The sequence below is a fragment of the Alligator mississippiensis genome, chromosome 6 (assembly GCF_030867095.1).
Source record: "Alligator mississippiensis isolate rAllMis1 chromosome 6, rAllMis1, whole genome shotgun sequence".
NCBI classification, from domain to species: Eukaryota; Metazoa; Chordata; order Crocodylia; family Alligatoridae; genus Alligator; species Alligator mississippiensis.
In genome coordinates this window covers 93,704,751-93,716,581 of record NC_081829.1, presented here as the reverse complement: position 1 = coordinate 93,716,581, position 11,831 = coordinate 93,704,751, and the positions used below count along the sequence as shown (strand labels likewise).

Below are 11,831 nucleotides of genomic sequence, written 5' to 3'. Positions count from 1 at the left end.
CCTTCTTAGAATTGCCTTTCAGTTACTTGAAGACTGTTATCAAATTCCCTGTCAGTCCCATCTTCTCCAGACTAAATAACCCTAGTTCTTTCAGCTAGGGAGATATACTAGTGGACATTTAGCAGCTTAGGAAATGTATGTACCATTAGGGTCAGAAAGCAGCTAAGCCAGGGCTCTGAGGACCTGAAGTAGCAATTAGATGTCTGCATCAAAGGATCATGTACATCGCTACCTACACATCTTTTCGGTCACAGCTGGCCGCTTGCAGAGTAGATAAGTTTTGTCCTGGGGTCCTGAAAAGGGATGGATTTTGCCCGTTTCTGGGATAGGGACAAGTCCTGCCTATGAACAAATATTCCAGGTAACATCAATATGAACGTGTGCGAAACAATGAATTTAAAACAAACTATTGAAACACAAAATAACCCCAAGATGGCAAATGATCTGTCTAACATTGTCTCCACTGTTCATCTGGGTACCATTAAAGGGTAGGACTTTCAAAAATCATCTTGGAGAGATAGGCACCTGGCTCTTCTTTACTGACAAAGACACTTGGCACTTCATTCTCCGAGGCACAGTTGAAAGTCTCACCCTATCTGCATTCAAACAAATTCATTTGTAAATGCACTTTTAAGCAACCTGACCCCAGTTAACGTGTACTTGGCATTCTGCCTCTAAAAAAATTCCTTGTATTATCTTCCATGTTAAAATGTAAAATACAGCCAGTACCATTTACATACCTTTAGAAGAATTCTATTTGAGGATTTTTTTTAAAAGCTCTGAAGAATGAAAGCATACAAAAAGTTTTAAAAATAACTCAAATAGCATACATAATGCCTCGTCTGCGCTAGAGGGACTGAACTTTCTATTCTGTTATGTTGTACAATCCTTTTTTCCCCTCTTGTATTGGACAATACTGGCTCACTGAGATTTAACTGGAGATGGGTTTCTTTTACAAGATGGCCTATATAAATTGGAGATAATACCAGCTGGGTGCATTTGAAAAGAAGACATCTTGGGAAGAACAGACATGCAGCTGATGGAATAAGGCAGAAAGAATGAATGTCTGAAGCGTACCCTGTTCCTGTCTTGTAGGTATTATTCCTTTAACTTCTTGTAGGGGATGATTCTCTCTAAAAAGAATAATCGCTTAGATGTTCAGCATATATATATATATTTTAAATCCAGGCTGAATGAAAATGTTTAAACAGACTATTAGTGCTGGGGACTACTAGTTCCAAAGGAAAACTTTCCTTCTAACCAGGCACCTTACTGGCTAATTTTCACTTGTCATTTTTATCTGCTAAGTAATTTGTGTGAATTTCCTAAGAGCCCCTAACCTGAAAAGCTACAAATAACTTAGCCTTGATGCTACCATTTTTCTGTGTTAGCATACACCTGCACTCCTCTAGAATAGCTTGGAGGCCCGTGATTGAAGGAGTCTATAATTAATTCATGCTTTTATTTTGCAATGCCTAACATTAAAGGAAAAACAACATCTTTCACCAAAACCACTTTGCGAGGGTATATACGTTACTTTGGGACTTAAATACGAGAACAGTTTCTGTATTGTGCTGTTAAGTCTAGATATCCGCTTGTACCTACATTTTGTGCATCTTCCTAGCTTTCTTCTCCCTTCTTTCCGATTCTCTTGCTTTATTTTTTCCAGGTCTGTACTGTACTCCCCATTTTTGTAATTTCAGTAAGCGAATATTTGTAGCCCTTTTGCTCTGTGATTTTTTGCAGGAGTAAAACAACCTAGCAATGGTACAAAATGCATTAGTAGACTTGAGATGAAAATATCAGCAGTGGGACAAAAGAGACCAGAATTGTCAGTAAATGTGACCTCTTGTTGGAGCTGCGCCAGATAGTGAATAATAATGACATTATTATAATCACGATGTACTTTCTTTGCTCCATCGTTAAAGGTTGCTACAGTTGTATGATTGCATTGGATTTCTTTTTTTTTTTTCCTTTTTCTTTTTGTATTTTGATAGGTGAACTGCTTTTACTACCAGTGTAGTCAGCTTCTTGTAAGAAATGGTGATTGTAGCCGTTTATTTCCTGGTCATCCTGGCTGGTCATCGAGCCTATGCACCACCACCTTGCAATCCAAATAAAGCAGGTAAAATAGCTTTGATTTAATTGTAGTTATGATATTTGCATTTATTAAGCAGCTGAGAGTTTTTGCTTATGTAAAAATGAAACATCGGCCTTCACAGACTGAAACGAAGAGGCTTTTGCACATAAAAAATTGACCACAATGTATTGGTCTGATTTTACACTTAGCTAGCACTGACGAGAGGAGAGCACAAACAAATGCCCAGTGCCGGAGAGACTCACAAGTGTGGTAGTCATAGATGCACGTCTGTCTTTGCAGGATCAGGATATAACACGTTCTGAACATAAAAACAACTATGAAGTCAAATAATATACTACTGGATTCTGTGTGCATGGGTGCTTCCCCTACCAGCAGTTTGTGAGTAGTCCCATGGACTACAGCCTGACTACCAGCATGAAATAGTTTGTTGAACTGGCCTATGGATAAATAACCAATTGTATCTCTGTCTCAATACAACACATTTCTGACCTCACACTGGGTCATAAAATAGATTGCCCTACATTATTACTATGAGGTTTTGATTCGTTTTAGCCACATCATAAAGGCTTGGCTCCTAAACCTTTACACACGTGTGTACTTTTATCCACACCAACCATCTCCCTGAACACAGCAAAGCTACTTACTCATTTAGAGCATAACTATAGGCAAAATCAGACTGTGGGGCTTGAGGGTTTATTATTAACGTGGCCACTCAAATATCTGATCAAGTTGTGTGTGTGTCCTAGCAACCTAGGAAAGACACCTTGCTTCTGAGTCTAACGAGCTGATAAGTAACTGGTAATCTAATCTCAATTTTCATTCCACTGGTGATTAAAATGGCCTTTGCCTTTTAAGTCAATATTGTATCTTCAAGTTAATGAAATCTGATTTTATTTCAATAAGATTCACTCTCCTGCCATGACCAGGTAAAATAGCTCTAAAGCTTTCTTGTGTGTAATATTTGTAGAGCAATCTTTACTTCACATTTGGGTATTGATCATTAGTAAGAAAGTGGGGGATCTGTTTCATATTTGCATGTTCCCTTTTGATTTAATAAAACATGATCACATTGGCACTCAAATTTCAGTGTAACAGGAGTCAGCAGCAATACAACTAAGGTGGGGGTGAGGGCAGGGAAGGGCAAGTGGGGCACCAGTCCTGGGTGCTGAGACGGGAGTTGTGCAAAAAGAGCAGCTGCCATACTGCTGGCCCAGCTACTGCCATCCAGAGTGTCACTATAAAAACCTTGAGCAATAGCATGACCCAGATCTAAAGCCACTATAAACAGCTGCCTTCCCAGGTTATATTCAGAAAAATCAGTACTGCTTCAATCCGCTAAGAATCAGTCTTTATCCTAATGCAAAGTAGCACGATGATTTTCACTGTTGTGATATTTCATTTTTTTGTCCTTCACAGCTTTATTGCTCTTCGATCGACATTTTTGCCATCAAACCTGCACAAAAGGCGATATGGCCACATCGTGGCCATCAACTCTAGTGGAAACCAGAATTCCCTCCAAAGAGTTTAACATACTATAATTTTCCAATAGATTTTGATGTGGGTTTTCCAAAAAGGTTATAGGGATTAGCCAGGTAAATCCCTATGGATACACATAGTGCATCGCTCCTATAGGCACTTTGAAAATCCCAGCCCTGTACTGCAACCTGCTGCTACTGATATTAGCAGCAAACCTTCCACGGTCCTGGATCAGATTCCAGCTTCAGCTAAAAAGATGCAAATTCTCAGCACAAACACTCCTGTAAGAAGTTCAGATTTTAGCACAGCCTCTCGCGCTAGGAAATACAACTGAGTACGGCTGTATTATTTTCCTTTCAGATGCAGTTCTGGTGTACTGCTACCCTAACACTATCATTACAAGAATCCCTGAATGTCCCTATGGATGGGAGGTTAGTCAACTGGCTCTTGGAGGTGTTTGCTACAACGGAATCCATGATTCAGGATACTACCAATTCACAATCCCAGATTTATCACCCAAAAACAAGTCCTACTGTGGGACCCAATCAGAGGTATGTACATCAACCATAAACATTTCTTTCATGGGAGAGTACATCTAATCCCATATAAGTCAGTGAAAGCATTCCTATTAGCTGCAGTGGGCTCTCAGGCTGTACCTGGAAGAGGGAGGGTATAAATTGGCATTAAAAAAAAAAACTTTAGAACTTTTCAGCTGCACAAATCATTTGTATTTATGTGGGGAATCAAATGGTTCTGCGTCCCTAGTAAAGCCAAGGTGGCAATTGCCGTTGTGGAATTAGGTCTCCTATCTCTTCCAGTTTGTACGTGTACCATTATGACAGTTTTTTCATTACCATGTGTATGCAACACCAAGTGCAATGGTGCCTTGAGGCACTGCTGTCACACGAATCTATGAAGACCATGATTCAGGGATACTGGCTGTAGCCGTATTGGTCTACAAGCAAAAGAAATCAGAACTTGTGGCAGAGGTGATATCTTTTATTAGACCAACCAGATATTTGCAAAAAACTTCTTTGTTTGCAAGCTACTGGGCGTGCTCACCCTTCGTCAGGCATAGGAGAATGCAAAGAACTTTTTTCCACCTCCTCAGCTGGTCTAATAAAAGATAGTGCATCTACCCAAAAAACCTTACCTGCCCATGTCCTTAGACCAGCATGGCTACAACCAAAAACCCAGCAAGACTGCAGGAGAAATTTTATAACCTTTGCATTCTTCTATGCCTGAGGAAGGGCAAGTGTGCCTGAAAGCTTGTAAATAAATTTGCAAATATCTAGTCGGGTGCAAAAGATATCACCTCCGCCACGAGTTCTGATTCCTGAAGAATCATGACACTGTTTTTCTGAGCATCGCTTCCATCACAGGGTTGACTTTCCGCATTTCAGAGAGCAAAGTCCCTGTTGGCCCCGCATTTTCATTGCAGGGGGGGTTTCTCTGTTTGTTCCCTCTACTGCAGTTTAAGAGCCCCCTGTATCACTTCTATAATTCCATTGTGTCCAACGACACGACCGTGATCGTGAAGAGCCAGCCTGTGAATTACTCCTTCACATGCACTTACCGCGCAAACTACTTGGTGAACCAGGCTGCCTTCGATCAAAGGTAAATCTATCTACTGCCCCAGCAGTCTCACATCTTGGCATGTACCTGGGTCCTTTTCCAATGACCTCTGTCGTTCATACATTGTTTCTTCCCTTGCCCAGGGTGGCAACAATCCACGTCAAGAATGGGAGCTCCGGCTCATTCGAAAGTCAGTTATCGCTCAACTTCTACAGCGTAAGTGCTCCTTATCGCCAGTGTTTAGGTAGTAAGCATCTTCATGCTGCTGTGACTCTGCTGATCTCAGGGGATTTATTTGATCTTTAAGCTGACACAAGTGGGAAGAAATCTGGCCTTAACATCTATGGACACTTCTTTTTTTTGTGTTGTACACCGCTGAACACACTGTCATCATGTAACAGATAACATGGGACTTGGAGGGGGTCTTGTTTCTAATAGATGAAGAGGTAAACAGGTCATGAACAGCATAGATGCATGCCACTTGCTCTTCTATAGGAGGCATTTTCCCATAAGAATACAGGCTGCTTCGCTTAGGGTTCATTTCTCTAATACAGTAGCAGCTTCTAGTGGTGTCATAAGAAAGAGGCATACTTGTTTGTAGCCCTAGTCAAAGACAGGCATAAATCTGCTAAGAAGAGTCCCTTTCATCCCTCCTGAAATTTTCCAATCTGTCTTCTCATACACTCAGATACAGCATGGTGGATGCTTAATGCTCCCCTGAGCTCTCTAGGGTACACTGGATTTTTCTTTCTAATGCTTGCCTCTATTGAGATTTTGTTTTAAGACCGCACCACCTGATAAACAGTACAGTTGAGGGTGCGACAGACACAGAATTTACCTGGATATCTGCACCAAAGCCCGGTCAGTTTGGCACAACTCATTTTGCAACTAACTCTTTTGCAAAGTCTCTTTTTTTCCTTGACCCAAATACAATGTAGCTGGCAAAGCCCTTTCCTGGCAAAAAAAGAAGGTCACACTGAACCTGCAGCAAGACACAAGCTCAGTTGCATCAGCGCCTGCTATGTTGTGTCAATACGGAGGAAAGTGGTTGCGAAGGCAAAGGAGTATAATCTTGCCTCAACACAGTCCTAACTCTAGCTCTCTGTCTGAACACACCTGAGCTACGTATTCCAGCCTGCTGCTTTAAAGCAGGGGTGTCCAACCCATCTGGCTCTGCATTAAAGGCAACCATTAGAGTTAGCCCATGCTTTTGCTTTTAAGGAACGCCATTAATCCACCGTACTTTTCTCTCTCCAAGAATGCCAAATTTTCAACTAAGAAAGAAGCTCCATTTGTTGTGGAAACCTCAGAAATTGGTTCAGATGTATTTGCTGGAGTGGAAGCTAAAGGGTTAAGTGGCAGGTATGAAAGGCAGCACGATATGGGTGGGGAAGCGGTCATGGCTAAGATAGCTCGTGGCTGATGTCTGGGTGTTGCTCCATTTCTCCCCAGGTTTAAAGTAGTTCTGAACAACTGCTGGGCAACGCCTACGGCAGAGTATTTCTACCAAATCCAGTGGCCGCTGATCACAAAAGGGTAGGTAATCAGGGAGACTCAAGCCAAAGGATGTTTTCGTGGAATAGAAGATGTTAGCCATTAAGTCATGTCCTTTCAGGTTATTTGTTTTGAGTGACCGTGTTAGCCTCCATCACAGGGGTGCGTAATTATTTGGGCTGGAGAGCCACTTAGGGAGTTTTGGTGAGTTGTTGTGGGCTACATCAGCACCCCCCTGCCCCTGCTAGGCCAGGTCACCACTGCCCCCGGCCCACAACAGCTCACCAAAACTCCCTAAGTCAAGGGGCACACCTCTCTTTCTCTCTCTCCCTCCCTCCTCCTGCTGATCCCCATGCTGCCCAGAGCTGCAGCACACCCCAATACTCACCCCACCCACAGCTGCAGCACGCCCCGATCCCCATCCCAACCTGGAACGTGGCAGCTGAGTCCGCACTTCATGCCAGCACCCACCCAGCACACCAGAAGCAGCCCCAGGAGGGCATCGGTATCAGCTGTGGATGCAGCTGGCAGGTTCTGGGTGGGGACTGGGCATCTGCCTAGGTCCACAGCTTATGCCACCACATCAGTGTTGGGCAGAAGCAGCCTCACCCACCTGTCTGTCCTGGCAGAAACAGCCCCATCCACCCAGCAGCACACAGGAGCCAGAGCTGCTAGCTGCCCGCAGGTCAGATCCCACGACACTGTGGCTGTCCACTGGTGGGCCAGATACAAGCAGTTGGTGGGCTGGATCCAGCCCATGGCCTGTATTTTGCCACCCCTGCTCTATCATAATGCAAAAAAAGAGACAGCACTTTGGAAAGTGGTCTCACAGGTTACGAAACAGCCTGGGAGTTGTGGTCCAGAAACAGCTTGGACCCGTGTAAGTTTAGAGATAATTGTTTGTAATTAGTTTCCTGTTTTGGAAGAGCATGTATAATCACCCCATGATTATATCAGTCAGATACCAAAAGCAAGTGTTGATTCCTGCAGTCGAGGGTTGCCTGATGTAGCTGTAAGAGGATCTCTATCTGCTTTCACTTACATCCAAGCAGCTCGCTTGCGACTTTACATGATACGCAGGCTGGGAGCAAAATGTGGCCCAATGACCATCAAAATGGGCTCTTGTTGCCTATGCCATCAGATAGCTAAAATGCCATGGCAATATTGGTGGAGGTCACTAAGGAAAGCACAGTGCCAAAAGAGTGATCAGCTATTTTTTTTTTATGCTGCTTCTCTCTATGCAACTCAGCTGTCCTACAGATGACTCCATTTTAGTACATGAAAATGGGAAAGCTGCCCGGGCCACCTTCCAGTTCAATGCTTTCCGGTTTCGAAATATCCCCAAACTATCCAAGGTTTGGCTGCACTGTGAAACACATATATGTGACAGTGAAAAGTTCTCCTGTCCTGTGGTAAGTCCTTCATCTAAGTAGACTCAAGATTATGCTTAGAAACAGTTTTAGTTTTATGGATCCTGTCCGTTGATGAAGAAGGGGGGAAATTAGCAGTACTTGCATAATCGTTTGTGGACTTTGTTGGCTTTTCATTCATATCCAAGACCTTAAGTATAAGGTGTTGAGGGGTTTATAGTTCTGGTCCATAAATCCAACTTTTTGCTACTAAGAGATGCTTCCCTATCGCATCATGATGCCAATCTTCTTATTAGAGTCCAAGATGATCTTATTAGAGCCAAAGTGGTGAATTTGGAGGAGCAGCTGTCATGCGACAGAGGCATTAAATAGGACTTGGAAAATTCTGTTAATACATGTTTTAAGTCCCTTTGTTGAAGTTTAGACATCTGACCCAAACCTGCCAAAACATCAAAACTCATAGCATTTCACCTCCAATGTTGAGTCCTGGGTTGAAATCTTTCCCACACCCAAAAGGACTCAAGCCTACACTGTGCACCTCACAAGGGAGAGGCCCTCCCCAATCGACCATGCCTTACATAAAACATTTTGGTGCAAGCCTCTCTCACTCTACACTTTCACAAATGTCTCGTGCCCCGGAGACTGCCCTAAGCACTATCATTTCTGGGTTTGCAGACAATATAATGCTTTTAAAATCAGCATTACGGTGTGCAGCTTTTGTAAAATCAAAAACATTAGCAAGAGCCTTTGCTTTGCATTGCACTGATTCAGCAATGCCAGAAGCCATTCGTGCTACAGATTTGGACCTTTATACAGAATGGATTCGGTGCCTTCAGAGCACTTCCCGGCGGCCACAAATCATCCAGGCAATAACCGACAGCATACATAGGGACCAACTCTTATAAGGTATTGTGGGAAGGGTAGGTTAGGAAACCTGTGGTTTGGAGTGCTATCAGTTCACCACCTGAAAGCCACACATTAAATTGAAAATCAGTTTTAAATCTACAGTTGGGTCCAGGTGAACTCACTCCCAAATTGCCAGCAGATATATAGCAAGCATCTCTTTGCAAAGTGAGCATTGTTCCTTCTTTTCCCTCCCACCGCTGGAGTGTGGAGAAAATAACTGAAATCTGCCATGTTTCTTTTCTAAATGCAAAACACAGTGATTGCTAGAGATTCATTTTCTAACAAAAGGGAAGCCAAGGACATTCAGGCTCTTATTCATAAACATCTTTTTCTTTGTCCTTTTGAGACGTGCGAAAAACGAAAACAACGCATGGAACAAACAGGAGGAGTGCTGGTGGTGGAACTGGCCGTGCGCAGTAAGTGTAGACGGTTTCTATTCGGAAAAGTCCCCCTCTCTCTTGCAGGAAGCGTGACAATGGAAGGATTATGCTTAGAAACAGTTTTAGTTTTATGGATTCTGTCCATTGATGGAGAAGGGGGGATATTAGCAGTACTTGAATAACCATTTGTGAACTTAGTTGGCTTTTTGGAAAGATTTGTTTTTGTTGGAGTAGGACCAGTCCTGAAATCACTACTTAGGTTAAGTTGTCAAAGGCTTTCAGACCATAATCCTGCAAAATACAGGCAACCTAAGTTTAGAGAGTGCTTGCAGGGAAGTTCCACTGAGATGGAAGAGCAGATGAACTCTGCCAGGGGACGCAGGCGTCTTTACCATGAATCCTTCCGGATAGCGGAGCTGCATAGCTGTGGATCCAAGGGACCCCATCCCCAAGAATCCTCCTGCCCCAACACTAATGCAGTTCAGTTCCCCCAAATCTGTTCTCTTTCCAGCAAGACTCCATGGATTCCTCTGCCTAGCACTACTAAAGGAGGGCCCCAGAGCTACTCAATAGGCAGATGCAGGTCTGCAGAATCCAACAAATTTGCAGTCTGGTTTCTTTGAACAGTATGGTTCAAATTAGCATTTTTGCTAAGAGCCCTTTGCACTACCATGCCACTGATGCCTACGCCAGCTGTACAGGACCTCCCTGCTTCCAGAGCTAAACGAAGGGGCATTAGTACAAATGAGAATTCTCCTCTCACTTATGCTGGTGTAAGTCCAGTGATGTCAGTGAATGTGTCCCTATTTGCACACTTCTACTGACCTAAGTGAAACCATGGAGAAGAGAAAGGATTCACCCACCCACCCCCTCCACCCCATCCAGCTGCAGGTTCACAAAAGAGATGTCACAAGAGAAAATATATTAACCCCAAATGGCTCAAATGCCTGCCTGGTGTTTTTCAGCCTGTTTCTAGTCACACTGGTGTATTTTGCCTTATTTTGAACATGCCGGTTCAAATGATCTCTCTTCTTATTTTACACAGGTAAAGGTTTATCCAGCCTTAGCCACCTCTCAGGTAAGGGACAAAATAGACGCCAACAATAACCATCCAAAATTGTATCTGAAGTGACTCTGTCAGCATAAAAAAAATGTCCTTGTAAACTCTGCTACTAATAGCAAGTGGGATTACCACAAATGAAATGTTTCTAAATCACATTTTATTTCTCAGTATGTGTGTGCTCTACTTACTTTTGCAGGACTTCACTCCTCTTGGACAATGAAAGTAGGCTGTTACACTTCACTGTTAATTGTCCATTACACTCTCTAGCGCATGCAAATCAGATTGATGCTGCTCTGTTAGGGTTTCCAAAAATAAACAGGGAAGCAAAACTGTGATTTCATCGCATTAAAATAAACACCAGGAAAGCATTTGTATATGCAGTAGGACTTGCAAAACCTCTTTCAGAGTTTATCTTTTAAAGCTGACACATTGACAGAGTCGCTTTAGGGAGCACAGATACCATGGTGACGGGCATAGGATAAAAACCTGAACAGAATTTAAAAGGCAGCTGGAAGTTTCAGCCAAGTACTTACTGCTTCTCTTTGTGATTCACTTGCAGATATTCTCTTTCACCTAATCTTCATGATTGGGATGTGTGCTGTTCTACTATAAAACACTGCCCCGCAGCACTACCTAACGTCCCTGTTTGGAACTACACTTTACTACTAAAAAGATGTTTATTTTACTCAGATAAAAAAGAAACTGCATCATATTACAGGAAAAGTAAATGATGCGTGCCTTGATTTTTGTTTCTGTAATAGCGGGGAATAATGATGCTGATTTTTCTTTCCTCAACCTTTGCAGCTGTTTGATAAAAGTCAAAGGTGAGCACTTATATATGCTGTTGGATTCTCCCCTTTGAACTGTGGTAGCACAAAGCAACACATATACACAGGGATACATTCACTTTGCATTTCACCAACCTCACTCCCCCCTTCCCTGAAAAAATGAAGCGAATTATGCTCCATTTTAGCCCTACTGTGTGCTACAGGCCTCCCCATTTCATTTTAGATTCTGAATGTTTCAGCCCAGCCCAACAAAACTCTTAAATCCATGCTTGACTTTAAGTTCAATATTGGCCCAAATGAAGTCAACAGGGACACCCATCTGATTAAGGGCTTCACTGGATCAAAGCAGAGTGTTCAGCCCTGATAGGATCAAGCCCGTAGCTATCTTGTACACCCTACCTACCAAGAGCTACACAAGATATGTCCTCCCCTATTGCCCTTGTGAAATCAGAAATATTGCATTAACTCATCCATGGAACTGCATTAACTACTACAAATGCTTCAATAAACCAGTAGATATACATAATCTACCATGGCTGCATACATATAGATTTGCTAATTACCAGCAGGGATCAAATGCAAGACCAGTTGCACCGAAAGAATCAATCCTTACCACTTGGACTAGACCAGAATTAAAAATGGGGCAGGGACTGACTATACATGTGTCCAGTACAATGG

General features: G+C 42.8%; 1 protein-coding gene across 1 annotated transcript; it reads left to right on the top strand.

Moving 5' to 3' along the window:
• Positions 1-2,003: 2,003 nt before the first annotated feature.
• On the top strand, positions 2,004-10,698 carry TECTB (tectorin beta). Its single transcript, XM_006277963.4, has 9 exons — positions 2,004-2,125; positions 3,938-4,128; positions 5,052-5,194; positions 5,296-5,368; positions 6,411-6,514; positions 6,605-6,688; positions 7,896-8,058; positions 9,269-9,338; positions 10,348-10,698. The coding sequence occupies exons 1-9, from the start codon at positions 2,041-2,043 to the stop codon at positions 10,407-10,409; spliced, it is 975 nt and encodes a 324-aa protein (XP_006278025.2). The 5' UTR covers positions 2,004-2,040; the 3' UTR covers positions 10,410-10,698.
• Positions 10,699-11,831: the final 1,133 nt, after the last annotated feature.